General features: G+C 44.2%; 1 protein-coding gene across 2 annotated transcripts in view; it reads left to right on the forward strand.

The window, feature by feature from the left end:
- Positions 1-22,005, forward strand: part of Adamts17 (ADAM metallopeptidase with thrombospondin type 1 motif 17) — a 303,487-nt gene that overhangs the window by 66,936 nt on the left and 214,546 nt on the right. For both annotated transcript variants that reach the window (XM_076935565.1, XM_034511269.2), the window contains exons 5-7: positions 9,240-9,323; positions 10,018-10,175; positions 15,963-16,006. In XM_076935565.1, coding sequence (XP_076791680.1) covers positions 9,240-9,323; positions 10,018-10,175; positions 15,963-16,006 — 286 coding nt within the window. The remainder of the gene's footprint in view (positions 1-9,239; positions 9,324-10,017; positions 10,176-15,962; positions 16,007-22,005) is intronic.

Below are 22,005 nucleotides of genomic sequence, written 5' to 3' on the forward strand. Positions count from 1 at the left end.
TTACCTTCTGTTTTATAGGTTTAGTCTTTTGGGGGTATCCCAGATTTCCATAATATTTTATGCCCGAGTTTTCCCCTCATTTTTGAAGTTCTAAAAAGGCTGAGATGGGAAGCAGGAAAGATTCAGGGGCATCCTGGGTTCACACCAAGAGGCAGAGCCCAGGAAATGGGTGGAGAGGCTCCTACAGGGATACTACTGAGGGACTAAGAGTGAGTCTGGAGAAACTGGAACAAAATAGCTAGGGAAGGGTGCTTCTGACCATAGTTTTTAAATTTCTTAATTAATTTGCTTTGACTGAGCTATATATTTTTTCTGTCTTGTCAAGACCTGAAATTCTCTCTCGTCCGTGTCTTAATCTGTTGGTGAGGCTTTCCTGTGAGGTTTTGTTTGGCATCCTGAGTTTCACTTCCAGTTTTATTTCAGTTTGGGTTTTCTTTACTTATTTATTTTCTTTGTTGTGTTCTAGTTTCATGTCTTGAAGCATTTTTTTATTATTTCATTAAACTGTGTTTTATGGTCTTTTAAAGATCATTTATTCATATTTTCCCTAAGGTCTATAAACATATTCATAATTGCTATTTTGAAGTCTTTGTCTTATGCTTCAGCTACAGTGTTTTCTGAGGGCCCGTTGCAGTCGAGTTGCTTGGAGGAGACACATTGCCTTGAGCGGCTGTGTTTCTGTGCTAGGATCCAGGCACCTGAAGTTATGACATTTGAAGTGTTCCATGTTGTAGGTATCTGCTCTTGTCTTTGAGTGGTTGGTCTGATCTTTGGCTTCTCTTGTCACTCTGGGTCCTAGGCAAATGCGATGGTCATGGGGTCCGCACTGGAGAGCATTTCTATAGGTTGGATGTATAAACAAAATAAAAGTGGGTTAAGAAGAAAGGCTGAGGGGGAAGCAGGAAAGAGCTAAGGGAACCCTGGGTCCACACCAAGAGGCAGAGCCCAGGAAACAGAGGTAGGGTGGACAGAGGGGCTTTCTGTAAGCACACAGCTGTCGACCTAAGAGTGAGTCTGGAGAAACTGGAACAAAAGAGCTGGGGGGGCAGGGGAGTGTGACTGGTATTTTTTTTTTTTAATATCTTGATTGAGTTGCTCTGAAAAGGCTTTTGTGTATCCTAAACACAGCACAGGGATTTATGTTGCATGCACAACCCAGTAGGAAGTGTTTCCACATTCATGTGATTATATATTTACCCACCTCTCAGGGTCCCCAGCCAGCCATGTGCAATGGAAAGTCTCCTGAGTCCCCTTAGCACACCTGTTGTTTTATAAGAAGGGTGGCAGAGAATGAAGCCAAGCCATACAAAGTTAAAAGGAGGAACCAGCTGCCAGGAGCAGCTTCCCACCTTGTACCCTGGTGCAGCAGGCACAGGCATGGATGATAGAGGGAAGAGACACCAAGGAAAACTGGCCTCAAGCAAGGTGGGCTTGCTTTCCAGGTGGGAAAGAAGGCGTTTTATGAAACCTGGAGCAGAACGCTTGGCTCCAGTATCTGTTAGGGTGTGGGTGTTAAGCCACTGCACCTGAGTTGGGCTCATGAGGCAAGAAAGGAGGAACAGGAGGGATCCATAGTCCAAGAGAGTATGGGACCAGCAGCTCAGGATTTGAGAAAGGCTTGTGGAGAGAAGAAGAAGGTAGGTGAGGCTGCAGGAGAAGTCAAGGTAAAGGGTACATCAGGAATGAGGCTGATCCACACTGCCAGATGCCCTGCTCACTCTGCTGCCCTGTCTGTGTTCCAGGAACATAGTCTGCTGTCTGCTCACTCTGCTGCCACGTCTGTGTTCCAGGAACATAGTCTACTGTCTGCGCCCTCTCTTTCCAAGCCTTGTGAGAAATTCACGAGCTCAGGCCTTCTCTGGAGGCTGCTGGGTAGACAGAATCCATATCTGTACACATAGAAACAAATCTGAACAGGGTCCTGAAAGGGGTTCATGGTCGCAGCATTCCCAGTAGCTAAAAGCTGTAAGCACAGAAGTGTGTCCGTTGATTGATGGACAGATGAGTACAGTGTAGCAGATATAGAATATGGAATGTCATATTCAGCCTTAAAAAGAGAGAAGTTTGGCTGTGCTCTGTAAAAAGGATGGTCCTAAAGGACATCATGCTTAGTGAAGTAAGCCTGTCGCTGAAGGACAAGTAGCAGATGACCCCATTGACACCTGATATCTAGAGCCATCAGACTTACGGAAACAGAATAGAGGGACTGGGGAAATGAGCTAAGTATTCAGTGGGGACAGTGTTTTATTTCACAAGTTCTGGAGGCAAAAACTGTGCACACAAACATATACAAATTATAGGCTCTATGCTCTATGAATTTTACAGTCAAGATAAAAGATATGTATTGGTTCCATTTGGCTTAGTTGCTAGCACCTTTCTATCCACTTAAGGCACCACAAGCAAGGGACCTTGCTACCCACTTGTGTGTACAACAGAGATCATTGGTATGTACTATCCCCCTCAGGAGAAGAAGCCACAGATGCTCTTCAACACAATTCAGTGAAAGGGAATCCTAGAGATTGGGAGCTGCCACATCCTGAGCCATATGAGAGCAAGTGACTGAAGCACCTCTATGAGGGGCAGTCTTCTCTTCCAAAGGGTGGCACTAAGCTAATAAGCAAAGCCAGCCAGAGGTTGGTAGGAGTTAGTAAGCTATGGTCAGACTAACCCTGCAGGCTGATGACCCTGGGCATGAGGAAAGCGTCTTGCTCTGTGTGTGTGTGTGTGTGTGTGTGTGTGTGTGTGTGTGTGTGTGTGTCTGTGTCTGTGTGTGTCTGTGTGTGTGTGTATAGCTGCCAACAGGTCTAAAAAGAAGAGTGGTATGGACTGGTTGATGTCTGAAAAATGCTTCTGATTCAGAAATAGTGGCACACACTGAGCATCTGGGTAGAAGGCTGAGGAGGGACACAAACCTGGGCTATGCAAAGAGAGACTATTTTAAAAAAAAAGATGCTTCTGAGGCTGGAATGTGGTGCAGTGGTAGAGTGTTCACCTAAGCATACTCAAGACCCTGGGTGCTGTAATACACAGCTGCTTTTTCATGTCTTCCTTCGGTGAGGGGCATGGAGCCCTACTTCTTGATTTTTGTCCCTGAAGACTGTGCACAAGCTGCTTCCAGGATAGATGTCCAAAAAGACCTCACTGCACAAGGTGTTCTGTGGCCTGCTGTGGCTTTTCTACTCAAATTACAGAGCCTTCTGTGTATATGTGATTTGGTTCTCCTTGGGTGGGGGTCCTTGGGTGACACCAGAGCGGGAATGTTTTAAGGCACAAATTGCAGACAGAAACAGGTGGTGTGGCACCAGAAACCCTGAGGATGGACAGACAGCCAAGTTGGAAAGCAGGGCCACCGGTCAGAGTTTTGGTTGTTCTTTGCTTCCTTAACAATGGTAGAGTGGTATTAAAAACCCAAGACCATCCAGGCAAACTGTTTGGAGGAGAAATGACATCAATTTTGCTTTATTACCATATGATACAGACGAGTCTCTCTGTAGGAGCCCCTGAAGGCAGCACACTGTTAGAATGCTCGTTGGTTCTTACGCGTGAGCACATGCTAGAAGCCCTGGGAGGCTCCTTCAACACACACAACCAGTCTCTGTTTCAGGGCATCTGGGGACTCCAGAGTATGCATGAGTATCCAATTCATGCCTGGGACCTCCCTTAGAGGTCCTGTGAATTTAGTAAATTTAGCTCTTTCCTTTTTGGGTGAGGTCTGAATGGGGCAGGATGTGACTCCGGGTAGGCTCGGGCTCATCCGAGTGACAGCTTTTCGAAAATCCTACCTGGTGTGATGACGGACACTTTCCCATCTTCCCCACGCTCATTCCTTCTCCACTTCCTGTCTGTGATCCCAAGTATCTCTGTGTCCCCAAGTCACCCAGCTGGGAGAGCCACAGTACTCTGTTGGCAGCAAATATACCTGCTTGGCTCAGGCTGCTGAGAGAATGTGACGAAGGCGGCCAGGGCTCTGAGCTCTGACTGGAACACAGCCAGAGTTGGACACTAGGGACAGACTTTCCAGACAATTGGCTGCACTGCTGCAGGCCCAGCCAGGTGTCCCCCTAAGCATCAGGCACTGCCTTCTAGACTTCCCCTGAGCAGCAATTTCCATGGGAAAAAGAGGCAGATCATCTTGGTTGCATGTCCCGGGCTTGCACCTGGGTTTGCTGCTGTTATCAGATGTTCATCGGGTTTTCCTGGCCTGGAGGGAGCTCCCATGACCATTCTGCCCTACCCTGTGTCCTGCTGCCCCTGCTCCTCCCCCTCCATGGAGCTCTGTGGGTGGGCAGTCTGCAAATAGCAGGTGACAGAGTGCTCGGCTGTGGTGGTTAGGTTTGGCTAAGTGTTCCCTGGGATCAGAGTGCCTGTATTATAAGGGGGATACTGTCCTTCCTTACTAGCCATGATGTTATAACCGTTACCTTTCTCTTGTGCTAAAACAGTATGACCAAGGCAACTTACAGAAGGAGAGGTTTATTTGGGGCTCAGTTTCAGAGGCGTAAGAACACAATTACCACGGTGGCAGGAAAGTATGGCAGCAGACAGACATGGAGGCTGGAGCCGGAACCTGAGAGTGAAGGGCTCACATCTCAAATGACAAACATGGAGCAGAGAGACTGAACTCGAAATGGTGTATGGCTTTTGAAACCTCACTGGCCATTAACATCCTTCTCTAGCAAGGCCATCCCTGCTAGGCCTACTCAAACAAGGCCACCAACTGGAGACCAACTGTTCAAGGGCCAGAGTCTATGGAGGACATTTCTCATTCGAACCTCCACAGATATTTAGGGCATGAAGCTTTCATAACTGAATTGTACTTTTAAATGTGACAACATCCACATATCATAGAATTTACTGTCGCAGCCACGTGTGAGTTTAGTAACATTAAACCTGTTGTCTAACCAACATCCAGATGGCCTCATCTTCTAGAACTGACCCTCTGCATCTGTTTCCTGTTTCTACCATTTTCTCCATTTCCCCCTCTGCAGCCCCTGGAGTGTGAGGCTGCTTCCTTCTTTCTTTCGTCTCACATCATTCTTCCAGTATTCTTTCCAAGGGAGGCAAACAAGCCTTGGGACATGGAGTCCACATGGCACTAGGCGATTCTCAGCCTGACGATGGATGATTCTATCTCAAGGACTTGCCCTGGGTTCTGTCTGGCGTTCACACCATCGCCTGTGGGTTCTCAGTTCTCTGTTCATGCAGCAGACACCACACCACACAGAAATTGCTTGTCACACTACTATCTTACTTAAGTGATTAAGAGATGTCAGATGTGGTCACATGGTATGGCCTAGTCCGGCCTGGAACTTGCTGTAAATGTCAGGCTCACCTCCAACTTTAATTCCTCCGCCTCCATCTCCCAATAACAGGCGTGAACCCCACTGCCTTAGGGTTACCATTGCTATGATGGAACACCATAGCCAAAAGCAAGTTGGAGAGGAAAGGGTTTATTTGGGTTACACTTCCACGTTGTTGTTCAGCATTGAAGGAAGTCGGGACAGGAACTCAAATGGGGCAGAAACCTGAAGGCAGGAGCTGATACAGGGGCCATGGAAGAATGCTGTTTACTGGCTTGCTCCTCATGGCTTTCTTAGCCTGCTTTCTTATAGAAACCAAGACCACCAGCCCAGGAATCAGACTACCCACAATGGACTGGGCCTTTCATTAATTAAGAAAATTCCTTACACCTGGATTTTATGAAGGCATTTTTCTCGACTGATAATTATTGTTTAAACTGGGAGCAGTTTTCTCAGATAACTCTAGCTTGTGTCAAGTTCACATAAGACTAGCCAGCATACCCACCATGACTTCACATTATATGTGTGTGTGTATGTATACATATATACATATGTATATACATGTAAATGCATTGTATATATAATAAATAGATGTTATATATACATATATGTATATATAGCATTTATTCATTTATTTATTTATATTTTATTGTGTACATGAACCACTTATGTCCACACTAAAGTACATATACAGAAATCAGAGGACAACTTGGAGCCATCTATTCTACTGTTCATCATGTGGGTTCCAGGATTTGAACTCATGTCATCAGTCTTAGCAACAAGTACTTTTACATCCTGAGCTACCTTGTCAGCCTGCATGTTATTTCTTTAAACCCATGATAGTCTTGAATGTCTTTAAGGTTTGGCTAGTATGGTATTACAGGTATTACACATTTAATTTTTTATGTTTGGGTGCTGGGGTGGAGCCCAGTGCCTCTTGTGTGCCACATCTATGCTATCTGATTGAGCTCGCATGCTCTCCAAATGCATTGCTTAAAGAGACCCCTGTGACCAAGCCCTGTACAACTTGGATTGTTTTCTTAATAACACCAAGCTTGCTTTCTTTGTTTGGAATTTCCATGTTTAGAACTGGTGTCTACCAGTTGAAGTCCAATCCTCATACTGTGTATTTCAGGAAAAAAAAAAATGAATTAAAGTCATTTGGGAGTTCTTGAAATATCCAAACAAGGAAAAGTTGTGTGCTCCCTTCTTGTCCCAGGGTCAGGAATAGATAATGAAGAACTGACTTCAGAATTGGCTTACAGATGGATGGTCCAGCATTAAAAAGGACAGATATTTTGTACTTGAGGACAAGACACTGGGGGGGGGGGGGGGAGGAAGGCACTGGGTGCATCCCCCCATTTTCTTGTGGGAAAAATATTAAGTTGCACAAAGATAGATTTTAATTTAACCATAATAGCAGTGTGCAAGGTCCAGGCTGTAACACAGCTAATTCTGTGTCACAGCTGTCCACAGTCTGTGCTTGCCTAGTTTGTAGGATGTCCAGCTGCTCTTGGGCTGGACTGACCCTGGCATTGCCACTTGCCCTGGTTTGTGTTTACTGCTGTTGCAACACTTTGTGTTGCTGCTGGGAAGTAGGAGGAAGGCACCGGGTGGGGAGTGTTTTAATGCCCTTGGTATGAAATTCGCTTCCAGGTGAGGTCTATGAGCTCAAACCAAGAGGCATATTATTGAAAAAGTACCCTTTCCTGTTTCCTCCATGTGGTATAACATGACCACCATTATTACCTTCTCATCAAAGCTCTTGGAGCCCTGCTTTTGCTATCATAGAGGAGAGGACCCCCGGTGAACTGTGCTTAACTGGGAGCCTCACATCTAGTGGGCGTTCTTGGTTCTTGTGAACCTCCAGTTCCTCTACCGTGTGATTTTTTTCCCTTTCATTCTTTCTCTTAGAAGACCTTCTGGGACTTCTTGATGTTGAAGGCCTGAATAGTAGGTTCTGCTGACAAGAGGCATGCTTGTACCTAAGTTGGCCTTCTGTGACCCTGATGAAATAAATACCTAAGGCAAGAACCTTACAGATAAAGTTCTGTCATGCTCATAGCTTGGGAGGCACAGGTCCAATTCTGGCAGACCACTACTTTGGAGTCTTGCAAAGGCAAAAGATGACAATGATGGGTAAATGTTGAGAGAGAGAGAGAGAGAGAGAGAGAGAGAGAGAGAGAGAGAGAGAGAGAGAGAATGCTTGGGGACCCACAGCCTTGGTCCAGCACCTAAAGACCTCTCACTGGGCCCTTCTTAGACATCCCCACTATAGCACCCTGGGGCCACATCTTTATTACACTACCCTGGGGCCACATCTTCATGTATGTGTATTTGGGGGATACCAAATGGACACAAAGGGGGAACTTGAGAAGAGCATGTATGTGCCTTTCTGTCACTATAATGTGCCTCAGTGGCAGCCTTTTATGAGGACTTTGGGGAACACAGGAAGAGATAGTTGTTTTGGCTGGATGATCCTGGCTTAGAATCAGGGTGTTGCCAACTGGCTCTGAGCCTTCACCTACAAGAGCCCAGTTCTTCAGTGGGGATAGTGCAGATGCCAGCCTTTCTGAGAGGTAGAGAGGGTTAAAGACAACACAGGCTGGGTCATTGCAAGTTTCTGTCTCCTCTTTGTCTTTAGTCCTCAGCATGAAAGCCTGAGGTAGGAGTTTTGACTTTTCTGCTGGAATTACCTAGCATCCATTTCTGTTTTAAAATCATCTGTGCTGTGTGTTCTAAAAAAATATTTATTTATGACTTTGTGTGTGTGTGTGTGGGGGGGGGGTGTATGAGTGCTTGTAGAGGCCAGAAGAATGCATCAGATTCCATGGAAGTGGAGTTACATGCAGTTGTGAGCTGTCAGACAGTGGTGCTGGGAAGTGAGTGTAGGTCATCTGGAAGAGCAACAAGTGGTCTTTGCTCCTCCCCATCTCCCTGTTGCCTGTGCTGAACCTTTTTAAAAAAGAAACAACTAGGTTCCCTCTTCCTTTTGTATATAATGTACATATGTATGTGATTCTAGAAGTTTCTATCATATACATATGGTGGATATGAATTCTCTTTTAATTGAGTGTGTATGTATGTATGTATGCATGTATGTATATGTCATGTATGTATGAGTACAAGCATGCCTGTGGCACAGTCATCTGTGGATGTCAGAGGACATCTTTCAGGAGTTATTTCTTGCTTTCCACCTTGCTGAAGCAGGGAGGTCTGTCTTGTTTTGTCTGTTTCACTGAATACTCTAGGCTCTCTGGACTGAGTGCTTCCACCTGGTTTTCTTGTCTCTGCCTCCCTCTCCTCTTAGGAATGCAGGGATTATAGATGTGTGTTATTGCATCTGGGAGTTTGGGGGAGATGGTGTTAGTATCGGTTGTTAAATACGAGTTCTAGAGATTGACTGAGTCATCAGGTTTGTGCAGTTAGCAGCTTCACCTGCCGAGCTCTCTTTGGCTCTGGATTCTCCTTTAGTGAGGCTTTTAGGTCTCAGAAAATGTTAAGAGAATCTGAAAAATGTTCTCATCTCTGTGTGTATACATATTTGTACATAAGTCATATTTTATTCACTCTGAAATTTAAATTACATGTTAATTATTATTTAAGTTTTTCTCATACTAGAAGAATACAAAGTGCATCTAAAATTTTTTTTTATCAATACTGTGTTTTTTAGACAAGTTTTAAAAGTATAGAAAAATTGAGCAGGTAGGAGAGAGTTCACATGCACATCTTTTCATATTTTTTAGCATCTTGCATTTATTGAATATGGTTGGTAATAAGCAAGTGACCACTATTGACTAATACCTAATCAAATATCCATAGTTTATGCAGATTTCTTTAGCTGTTATCTAGTAACTTTTCTCTGTTCCAAGCCATCATCCAGAACACTGCTCTACTTAAAAAGTTATATTTGTATCTTTATTTTTTTTCTCTTGCTAGGTATACAACATGTTTCAGCACCGTAGTCTCGGGATTAAAATTAACATTCAAGTCACCAAGCTGGTCCTTCTGCGACAACGCCCTGTAAGTCTTTGTGGGTGCCTTTCAGAGCATACTGAGAACTTAATGGGTCTGCTAGGGAGGGCTTCAGGAAAGCAGGCTTGCTCACCCTCCTGGCTTTGAAAATGGCACCCTTGTGAGAGAAGAGGAAAAGTTTATCTGGAACCATGGGTGTATACAAGCTGCTTAGATCTCAGGGCCCACTGAGCCGTGGGCGAATGCACATCTTCCCCTGCTCCTGGAAGGTCTGGCATATGGCTGTCACATATGTGGAAAGCTGGATGAGGCCTCCGAAATGGGACTTTCCTCCTGGAGCTCCTGCCTCACTGGGACCCAGCAGAGCCTCTTTTTTTTTTTTTTTTTTTTTTTTTTTTTTTTTTGTGTGTGTGTGTGTGTGTGTTTCAATTGAGTGCCTCCCTTTGAGCCAGTGCTACCTGCAAGGTGAAGCAGTCCGTCAAGAGGATGCACTGATTTTGTAGACTGTTCTGTTTCTGAGAAGTATTTTGGTTTGCTTTAATGACAGCCACTATTTGAACTTGTGGATAAAAATCCCTAATGGTTGCCCTTGGGGCCTCCTGAGCATCCTTTGGTTTTAGGCTAAATCAGAGCATCTACTGAATTCTGTCTTCGAGAGCATCTATCATTCATAATATAGACTGGAGCAAATTTGGCTTCCTGGACGACACTATTTTTAACCACCTTCTTCAATTTCTTTTAGGCCAAGTTATCCATTGGGCACCATGGTGAGCGGTCCCTGGAGAGTTTCTGTCACTGGCAGAATGAGGAGTATGGAGGAGCACGCTACCTTGGCAATAACCAGGTACCAGGAGGGAAGGATGATACGCCTCCAGTGGATGCTGCTGTATTTGTGACCAGGTAAGCCTGGCGCGAGAGGAGAAAGACAGTGCCCCTTGTTAGCAATCCAGACTTAGATTAATCTGTCAACTTGGATTGGGCCTCTATCCACTTGCTTGGGTTTCAGGTTCCTCACTGGTCAAATGAGATTGTTGTAGGTTCAGCCTTTGAGGGCGGAGCAAAAAACAAAACAAAAACAACAACAAAACAAAGCTATTACCTATAAGCAGTGCCTAACCCACAGTATTAGCCATCAGAAGCTCTGTTGTCAGTATTAGAAGAATATTGACATTCTAGGTAACCAGAGACTCAGAACTTTCTAGAAATCCATGTACTTCTCCATTCCTCCCCCTCCTTCCTTTCAGTAGCCTGCTAGTAAGAGAGGTCCTGAGAGGGTTTGCAGCTGCTGCAGATTGGCTTGGACAACATGTTAGGGAGGGGAGTGTGTGCTGGAATTCCCTGTGGGAGACGTCCAGGTGGGCCCATGGCGACCTGCACAGCCTTGCAGGACACACCATCTACAGGACCACGGGAACGCCCTAGAAAACTCCATCTTTTAGATGCCCATGAGCATCAAATGAAGAGCTATGTTTGAAGCTGAGTTAAGGTTCTTTTCTAGCTACCATTATCCTCCTAGGCCCAGGGGCCAAGAAGTACATAGCAGAAACTCAGGGCAGCCTCTGAAGCCGCAAGCAACCACACTGCCATTGTTTCCTAGTGCCACCATAGCCACTGACAAAAAACACGTGGTCCTAAGTAATGAAAGTTATCCCCTCACATTCAAAATTGGGGTATTGGTAAGGCCCCACTCTCCCATGCCCTCAAGGGGAGGGACATTCTCTGTTTTCTCCCTTCTGGTTGCTGCTGCTACTGTTGGCAGCCCCTGGCTTGTGGACACCTCATTTGAGTGTCTCTTCTACCAGCACAGGACCTTCTCTCCATGTCTTTCTGTGTCAGGATTGAGCTCCTAAGAGGACATCGTCTTTGGATTAGGACCTACCTCAACCATTGTGACCATTTCTCAACTGGATTATGCCTAGACCCTCTTTTTAAGTAAAGTCACATCTATAGGCACTTAATCAACTTGTTCTGGGGACACAGTTCTAGCATACAATGCACACATATATAAATACATATATGTGCATATACATTCTTGGGCACATGCATGCATGCACGCATACACACACACACACACACACACAGATGGAAATGAGGAAAAGAAGCTTGTAATTCTAGTACTGGTTTGTCAAAGACAGGGTAGGAGAATGCTTGGCATTCATTGACTAGCCCAGCCTATTCTAATTAGCAGTCCCCAGGCCAATAGGATTACTCAAGAAGAATAATATCTGAGGCTGACCACTGACCTCTACACCTAAATTCATGCCCACACATATGTGCACCCACACATATGTGCACCCACACATATGTGTACCCACACATATGCACACCCACCCCCCAAGGAGATAGATAGATAGATAGATAGATAGATAGATAGATAGAGAATGAGAACATATACCTTGCCATTACCAGACTACTGACAGATGCCTAATTTCTTGTCCCAAAGTTTGTCAGTTGCCAGCCCCTGGGATTGAGAGGCCCTCTGTGGGCATGCTTGTTCCCTGTGAGAACATTTGCTACGTTCCTGGGATTCTATTAATGTCCAGTGGGATGCTCTGAGCACAGTCGCTTAAATAGTTATGTAGCTATGGTAGGATCACTAACTGGCCTGCCTGCCTTAGGTCTAGGTTTTGCCAGCTAGCAAGTGCTGGGTTCTCCTGGTTCTTCTTCCTTAGAAGTGCTGGGAACCCATCTTCCCTAGCGAGAGACTGCTACCACACACTTGCAAATGGCATTTGGGGTCCTATGGGCTGCCTGTAGAACACCTGACAGATTGTGCTAATGTTCAAAAGAGTGGATTGTACTTGTTAAGTAAGCAGGAGTCCCGTGGAGCCATGTTTATGCACAACCATAAATTATATGATTAATTTCCTACATGAAATTAATTAGGTCTAATCAAATGAAGTCTAAAAGTCCTTCATAGAGAAGAGCTTGTTTTGAACAACCTCGGGATTGGAATTTGCAGCTAAACATTTAGTATCCCCAATTTGAGAGTAGTTTTTATAGACACTATAAAACTTAGGGATTCTAGTGTTTATTAAAGATATTACTAACTTAGGGGATTCTTTCCCGACACCATATTTGCAAAGCTTTTTGCCTTCCTGCTATTTTCCTTTCACAGGAAGCTAGCAAACATGCCCGTAACCTACCCATCTCACTAATGTTTCTGAGGTGAGAGTATTAAATGCAACTATCAGTTTCCAGTATACAATATGTCAGTTGTTGCCAAGACTTACAGACATCTCTAGAAGGGGAGAGAAAAAGCATTTGGGAATGGTCCTGTTCTGGGAATGAAAGCTGGTTGGTTTTTTTTTGTTGTTTTTTTGTTTTTTGTTTTTGTTTGTTTGTTTGTTTTTGTTTTTTCCAGAGAAAATAAGTGTCATCAAAATCAGAGCTGGCAAAACTTCTGGATTAGGTCTTTTCTAAAACCACAAATAGCCAAGGAAGGTAGTACCTGCCCATAGTCCCAGCACTTGGGCAGTAAAGACAGGAGGATTGGGTGTTTAAGGTCACCTGTGTCTACATAGTGAGTTTGATGTGAGCTTTTAGGCTATGTGAAATCCTGTTTTAAACAATGGAATCAACACGGGAAGATGGCTTAGTTAGTGATGTGCTTGTGATCCAAGCATGAAGATCTGAGTTTGAGCCTGTGGAACCCAAATGAAAGAGCTGGGCTCGCTGGTGTGAGTTTGGCAGAGATGGGGACTTGCTGGCTTGCTGCTGTACTTCATTGGATAAGGTTTAGTTTCAGTGAGAGACCTTGTTTCAAAAAAACTGAGGTGAAGAGAAATTAACATCATCTTTTGACCACACATACACACACACACACACAGACACACAGACACACAGACACACACACATAGACACAAATTCTCACAAGTGCTCACACAAACACACATGCACACAAACACAAACGAGCACACACCCACACAGACACACACAAGTGCACACACAGACAAACACACACATGCCTAGGGGCCTGTTTTCTTTTTCCTTTTCATGATGACACCTCTGGGCTGCCTGAGCCTTTGTTCTTGCTTCTGTGGATGAATCACTACTTAGCCACACCCCCAGAGGCTGTCCTTGTAAATGTTGACTCCTGCAAGGATAGAGTGACAGCTCTGGAGTGGGTGGTGTAAGAGCTGGCTGAGAAGCCTGGTGTATAACTAGAAGCTGGGGCTGCAATTCCTGAGGTTGAGCTAATGGCAGGTTGATGTTTTGCAGGGAAATGGAATGCAAGGGCAGCAGCTGCTTTAGAGAGGTGCCCTTTCTGCCCAGAGTTAAACCTAGCCAAGTGTCTAATAGGAAATCTCACAGGCCAGGCATTGTTCAGGAGACAGCATCCCTGTATTCTGGCCTTGCATTTGGCTGGTGTTAAGGTTTTCTTTTCTTCCTCTTTTTTGGCCAGTGGCTAAGCCTGGGAGCTGTTCTCCTGGACACTGGCTGCTACAGAGGATGGGAACATGATGTCATGGCTAGAAGAGGCAGTCAGCTTTTCTGCAGCTGTGTGTGTGTCTAGGCTGTAGACAGCCACCATGTGTACTGTGGTTGGAGGCCAGCCAGGGCCACACAGAGGACTGGGGCTCCAGCCCCAGTGGCCTTACCTTTGCTTCTGAACTTGACCTAGGAAGATAGGCACACTTCATTTCTCCCCAGCCCAGTATGCAGGTCTGGCTGAGGGTCATGCTGGGATTCCCCTGCACCTCCCAGTCCTCAGCACCTCACAATCAGTTTTCTTCTTTTCCCCTCTGCTTCCTGTCCAGTAGCCTCCTAACCAGGGAACCCAAGAGCAAAGCAGCGAAGTGAGGTCAGGAGGCTTGCCCCGACCACTCGGCATCTTAGCCCTGCTGCATTTCCACAAAGCTTGTTTGGTTTGGGGGTAAGGTCATGATAATAAACTGTTTATTTTTTTCATAATAGTGAGTAGTCTTAAAGGCTTTTATTTTCCTCTTTGAGTTCTAGATAGTTATTGTAAATTCACAATGATACATGCTTAACGACCACTGCGAAAGTGGATTTTAAGTATTCTCACCAACAAACAAACAAAAAAACCCAGAAAGAAAAACAAACCTGAGGTGATGAATGTTTCTATTATCTAGATTTTATCCTCTCACAATATACACAGCCAACCTCATATTTGCATTGTATAATTAGGTGCTATTTTACCTATCAGTTGATAAATGATAATATTAAAATAAATTGACCAAAAAGATAACCCAAAGTATACATAAGTGTTATGAAAAACTGGAATTTCCAGAAGCAAAACCCTTTTAGCGGCAGATACAGCAGACCTTATTACCTCCCTGCTTCCTCTCTGGCCACACTTCGAAGCTATCATTCCCATCCGTGCCTCCTGCTCTGCTGTTTCCTCTGGCCTGCAGGATGCCCAGTGTGCTTGGTGAGGTGCCTCTGTCCCAAGATGCTCAGTTGTCAACCTAGGTCTGAGAATGCAGATCCAGAGCCTGTGGGTGAGAGGGGGCTGCTGGAATCCATGCCTAGCAGAAGTAAGCTGAGGGGTGGACACACTCAGGGGTTGCTCCTAAACACCCAGCACATTGGGGATGTGCATGGTCTGGGATGCACACAGAGATGACAGTGGATAGAGTGGAAGGAAAGTGACAGCCCCTGCATGGTTCCTGGGGTCATTTCTGTGAGTAGATGAGACCAGAATGAAAGCAAGAATCGAGAACCTGAATGCTGGAATAGAAAACACAACAGTGTTAGTCAGCTGGGACCAGGGCTGCCACCTGCTGTCATACTATGTTTAGTATCTGGCTACCTCTAGGGTCTGTCTGTCTGTCTATTTATTGGAGAATGGACCATGGCTGCTTTGGAGACTATCATTGTCCATCTCTCCAGGATGCTGACCTTACCGGTGCTCTGTGGTTGGCTACTAACTGTGGGAATTTTAGAGGGAAACCTGGGGATGTTTGTTGGTGGAAAAGCTGGGCTCAATCCTTCATCTCATCAAGAGAGGTGATTGTAAACCCACAGGCTCTGCAGGGCCAGGGCTGGAGCAGGCTTCATACCTTTGTTTTCTCACTCATCCTCAACTGCACACCTGGGAGATCTCTGAGAGCCTTTAAAAAAATGACATTTAGAAATAGCCTTTTGTTGCCTTTCCACTGGCATAAGGAATGCCCTTACAGCTGTCCAAGTTGAGTAGCTTTGAGATACCACTACAGTTAACTAGTAATTAATTGTCTCTGATCAAAAAGACCTTTTAATTTTTTTCCAACTTTCAAAAAGATAACTTCTCTCCAGCAGCTCTGTGTGGAGAAGTTCAGCTGTAAGCGGGAGTCCTGAGCCATTGAGGTGGCTCAGTGAGTGAAGGTTCTTACCACCAAGCCTGATGGTGTGAGTTCTATCCCCACAACCCACCTCCAGAAGAGAACAGACTCCCTCAGACCTCTACCTGTGTGCTATGGCACATGCATGCACACTTCACAAATAAATGCAAAAAAAAAAAAAAAAAAACAAACATTTTAATATGGGCTTCTTCCATGTGGTAACTGAGCTTACCCATTTAGAGCTGGCATAGATGGTTTTCTTTCGACAGACATTGTTACTTGTCTAAATTGAAGTAACAACATTACAGGATCACCAACCAATATTAGTGTGTGATTATCCTCTCCTATTCTTGCAGAGTACCACATACATCAGACTGTATCTTTTCTTTTCCTTTTTTAGGACAGATTTCTGCGTTCACAAAGATGAACCTTGTGACACCGTTGGTAAGTTATACAGCTCTGACAATGATTCAAAGAGATGATACATCATGGGACTTATAGTCTGAAGGAGTTACCTCATCTCCCCCAAACAAGCTTAGTATTTTCTGTTGCCTCTCTTCTTGTAAATTGGTTCCTTGGCTATACTCTGTTTCCTTTTCAGGTGAGTTTTGAGGCTGCCTATGACAGAAGGCATCTAGATAGTGGGTTGAGAAAGAATGTTATAACAAGTCAAACCATGGACAAGAGCTGCCAGGTAGCTCCAAGATGTCTTCAGTTGAGAATATAGTCATCTCTAAGCATCTTGTCTGTCCTGGCAGCTTGCTTTCTAGTCTGAACAGTACTGAGATGTGGATGCAGATGTGAGAAATGTGTGTTGTCTTTCCTTTCTTCTCTCTCTCACCTGCTCCTCACATATAGGTCTCCTTCCTTTCCTATTTTCAGTGATAGCCAAACGGCCCTTCCATTCTTAAAGGATTCACAAAGAAACTTTCCTTCTGCTGGGTGTGGTGGTGCACACCTTTAATCCCAGCACTTGGGAGGCAGAATTTGCCAGATCTCTTTGTGTTTGAGGCCAGCCTGGTCTACAAAGCAAATGCCAGGCCAACAAGTGATACACAGAGAAACCCTTTCTTGGAAAACAAACAAAACAAACAAAACCCAAAACCACCAACAAAATCTAAAACCTTTTTTTTTTTTTTTTTTTTTTAAAGCATAGGCAGAGTACTTGTCTAAGAGGAGACACCCAGAGCATCCTTCTGTGTCACCTGCCCTTGCATACAGGGAAGGCACAAATATTCTATTACCCAAAGAAAAGTTAGGAATCTCATATGCTCATATGCTTTGAATTACAGAAATTCCAATGGGAAGCCAGATAGGATTGACATCATATCTAATATTGTACAGTTCAGATGTTAACAACCTGTTACCATGGAGTCTCAGCTCTGGGTAACCTTGGCCTCTGTTAGGACTTTATGTGACTGAACTGGGTGACTCAAGTTTCTTAACACACGATGACTGCCTTGATTAGGTGATTTAATGAGGCCCTTCAAAATCTGGTATGACGATAGCCAACATTTATTCTACATGTTGCAGTTTATGATTATTTTATGTCTTTACTTTATCAGTTTTCAAAACAGATCAGAGAACAAGATGTCAAAATTCAGCCTCTAGATATCTGGGCCTTAGGACTGGTTCCATGAGGGAATCCCTGGGCAAAGACAATGCCAGCCTTGTTTTGCTTGTGGAGTAGCTAAGCCGGGCTCAAGTCTGGCTGGGCTGTAGAAAATGTGAAGCTACAGGGAACATGTTGCTGGAGTGGTCCTCCTTCCAGAGTTCATAGCGTAGCTCTTTCTGGAAAATGCAACTTCTTCTCCCTGTACCGGCTCCTTGCCTAGGCTCAGGAGGCATTAGTCCCTCACCTAGCCCTTGCACTATATTTCCTGATTCCCCAGAAGCCTCTGTGCTGTGCAGAGCTGAGCCTGGGTCTCCACACCATGTGTCCTGCAGCACCTGGCTGAGAACTTGAGAGGCTTTTGTGCACCGTGTTGCGTGGCTAATCTATCACAGGGAAGGGACGAATACAGATGAAAGAAGCTTCGTGTCTGTGAATAATATACACTAGAGCATGTGCTTTTCTTTCATATAATTGATAGCTACCTTTCATTTTATTGTGAATATACAAACTATCCTTATGATATGAATCTTACACCCCACTCCTTGTGGAAGACCAAGTGTCTTTCTTTTACCTACTCAATAGTCCAAACCACTTTAAATACTTTTCCCATGACAATTTTCAACACAAAATGCTATAAGGTCCTGTGTATCTCAGGTGGCAAAATCTTAGGCTTCACAGTTTTAGAGGCCATTGGTTCAGCTCCAGTTGTCTTCAGAATTCTGGTTTCTAATGAGGGTTCGCCATGGCTTGCTGATGGCTGCCTTCACCCCATTCTCTTACTTCTCTGTGCTCCTGATCTCTTTCTTTTTATGAGAAGAGGGGACCTTCTGAGGGGACCTGTCTGGCTTGAAAGCTGTGCAACCTCCAGGTTCTGACAAATTCTTCTCCTTGCCAGTTTTATTTGTACTTGTAATTGGGATTTGACAATCTTCTGTGCTCTGTGTGTGTGTGTGTGTGTGTGTGTGTGTGTGTGTGTGTTCCTTATTCTTATTTTAGAAATACAGCATCCATTCCTAAGAGTTAGTTATGAATGCAGCATTCTATCATATTAGGGTAATGTGTATCATGATCCAGTTGGATTTCTTAGTGCAGGGCCATACATCCAACTATCTTGACATGATTTAAAAGAAGTAGGCCACCAATTGGATAGGTAGGGAAGGGGGACATCTGAGAGGAGTCAGGGAAGGGGTGAATATGATCAAAATGCATTCTACAAAATTCTCAAAGAACTAGTTTTTAAAATGGGGCAGGGAGAGTTTCTGGGGAAACCAAAAAGTGTGTATTTCCCGGCAGCAGCTCATTCCTTAACACCGTTAGCCTCCAGTGTTGGCAGAGCCTGGTTGAAATGCTGATTAGCTTGTACTTAGATATTGGGAGAAAGTCTTCTAAAAGGCCATGTGTAAGGGCTGCCATGTGTCATGTGGGTGGCCCCAGGTCCATCCTGCCCTTGTCTCCCCATATTGCTATTGCCAGCATGGCCTAGGAGAACGGTGGCTGGAAAAAATGTAAGTGAATGTACGCGTGTGCATATAGACACACACGTACACGGGTACACACCTAGTGCAAGTGTGCGGGTTGGAGTGTGCAGTGTGTACTTCCTGTGTCTGATGGTGTGGCTCTGCTTTGTCTATACCTGTGAGTTCTCTCAGTCCTCAGCTCATTCTTGTAAGAGCCTTCTGAGGGGACCTGTCTGGCTTGAAAGCTATGCTACAGTGTAAGCACTCTGTGTTTGGGATATGTCTAGGCGCCCATAACTGAAACCACTTGCCCCAGAGGACCAAATTCACCTTGTCTCATTTTTTTCTGTCAGGTTCTCTTCTAAGGTTCCCTGATGGCTGGACTGTATGAAATAAGGGTGAAAACACAGAGGTGTGTTTTTCCATGGGATGGAATTCTATCAGCCCTTTGGAGATGTGGAACCAGTGTTTAGCTTTGGAGCTAGACAGAGATCCATGAAGCATGTGGTTGAGCCTAAATACCTTTGGAATTCGAAAGCAAGGGGGCTGAAGAAGCAAAGACATTCAACACACAGGGTACACAACTGAGGGCGTGAAATGTAGGCTTGGACATTGATTGGGCAGGGCAGCCTTTAAAGATATGAATCTCTGTCTAGAATATTACAAGAGGATATCATTTTCTCCTTCCCTTTTCTCCCTCAAACTCTTTCATATACCTCTGCTTTCTGTCTCTTAAACTCATAGCCTCTTTCCATTAATTGTATGTATGTGTATGTGTGGATACACACACACACAATTATATATATAATATATTTAGGGATATATATATATATATATATATATATATGCTGTTCAGTCTATATTATGTTACTTCTATGTGTGGTTTCCAGAGCTGACCACATGGTATTAGATAACCAGTTGGTGTGCTGTTCCCTAGGGAGTACCATTTTTCTAGCTGTCAGCATTCCTTCGTTACCCATTCTCCTTTGAGTAACGTTGGAGCCTTATCGTCTTTCCCCTGTCCACTTTAGCATGTCAGTTATTTTCCTTATTCAGCTCAGATTTGGACAGTCATGTTGATGACTTTACATGCATAGCTTCTGACACTCCTAGGCGACTCCGTCTAATATCAAACTTCCTGATCTTTTCTTTCCATCTTCCACAGTAATCCCTGAGCCTTATTGTACAAGAGTTGTATTATGGCGTACTGTTGCCCTTTAAAAGTATTGCACCTCAGGGGTGGAGGCTGAGTATCTCTAGGTCACTGTATCCAGCCAAGCTTGTGAGAGGACTCCAAAATGCATCATGTTTTCAGGTCAGACACAAGACACTGGGGACATTGGTGATAGGCCAAAGTCCACTACCTTTTCCTTCTCAGCATGGCTCTGGTGTGACAGTTATCAGACGGGCTTCTCTGTTCCCTCTATGTTCCTCTCAGCCAAGGGAACACTTTACTATTAGCTTGGAAGGAAGTACCATTCTTTATCAGGAGGACTGTTCTTACTTGAATCATGATCCTTCTTGGGTCTTAAGAATCAAGCTTAGGTTGCTTAGAATCAAGCGAGCAAGTCGTCTAGTGGACTGGGGAAGCAGAGATAACAATCAGAAATGAGGCTGTGTGAGAATTCCGTGTTGTAAGACAGCTATTGTAGCTCATGAGAAGCCACATAATCAGAGCATGCAATGGAAACCACTAGGGGCTCCACAGCAGCAAAGCCTTCTGTGCTGGTTGGAAAAGCCTGGGAAATTTGAGACTGAGAAGCTAGAGAAGAGCCCACACAGTTTACTGTATGGTGTCCCCTCATGGTCCCTGTGTCATCTGCAGAGCCTCATCAACTCAACAGTAAAGGTGACTCCTACTAAGGGCCACTCACTGGAAGAGGGGACTGGTAAAGCTCAGTCCTGTGGTCTGGTTGCTGGCTCTACAGTTAGGCCTAGAATCACATCTTGCTTCTGCAACAACCTTTGTGATTTACCTTCCATACCCAGATGTGACCTCATGGTTAATCCTCATGGTTCCTGAGAGGAAAAAGGCAATGACTGAACGCATCTATTAATTTGGTGGTTGTCAAGAATCAGAAAGAAGGGCTGGAGGGATGTCTGAGGTTAAGAACATATACAAAGGACCCAAGGTTGGTTCTCATCATCTATGTTGGATAGCTCACAGCCACCTTTAAGTCTAGTTCAAGGGCTCTGACACCTTCTTCTGCCCGCCTTAAGCACCTGCATACATGTGAAACACATACATAATTAAAAAAAAAAAAAAAAAACAGAAATCTAAGAAACATCCCATCCAAAGCCAGGAAATGACAAATGCTACTGAGGCTGTGGAGAAGTGGAGACTCTTGTGCACCGTTAGTCGTCATGGGAAAATTTGCATCTCATATGGAAAACAGAACAGTGTTTTCTCCCCTGGATTAAAGTGCAAAGCAAGGATTCACACACACACATAAGCAGGTACGCACAGATGTTTGCACACTTGTGCTTATAGCAGCACTATTCCTGAGAGCCAAAAGGAATATTATCCAATAGAAAAACATTTTTAAAAACACAAAAGAGTGCTTTTTGATTTGTGTTTCCCTGATGACTAAGGATGTTGAACATTTCTTTAGGTGCTTCTCAGCCATTCAAGTTGCCTCACTGGAGATTTTTTTTTTTTGTTTAACCCCATTTTTAATAGGGTTATTTGTTTCTCTGAAGTCTAACTTCTTGAGTTCTTTGTATATATTGGATATTAGCCCTCTATCAGATGTGGGATTGGTAGAGATATTTTCCTAATCTGTTGGTTGCCATTTTGTCCTATTGACAGTGTCCTTTGCCTTACAGAAACTTTTCAATTTTATGAAGTCCCATTTGTCAATTCTTGATCTTAGAGCATAAGCCATTGGTGTTCTGTTCAGGAACTTTTCCCCTGTGCCCAAACTATTCCACAAAATAGAAACAGAAGGAACACTACCCAATTCGTTCTATGAAGATACACTCATGCTCATACCTAAACCTTACAAAGACTCAACAAAGAAAGAGAACTTCAGACCAATCTCCTTTATGAATATCAATGCAAAAATATTCAATAAAATTCTTGCAAACCAAATCCAAGAACACATCAAAACAATCATCCATCATGATCAAGTAGGCTTTATCCCAGAAATACAGGGATGGTTCAATATTCGGAAATCCATCAATGTAATCCACTATATAAACAAACTCAAAGAAAAAAAACCACATGATCATCTCACTAGATGCTGAGAAAGCATTTGACAAAATTCAACATCCCTTCATGTTAAAAGTCTTGAGAAGACCAGGAACTCAAGGCCCATACCTAAACATAGTAAAAGCAATATACAGCAAGCCAGTAGCCAACATCAAACTAA

Source organism: Arvicanthis niloticus, chromosome 1, assembly GCF_011762505.2.
Source record: "Arvicanthis niloticus isolate mArvNil1 chromosome 1, mArvNil1.pat.X, whole genome shotgun sequence".
NCBI lineage: Eukaryota > Metazoa > Chordata > Mammalia > Rodentia > Muridae > Arvicanthis > Arvicanthis niloticus.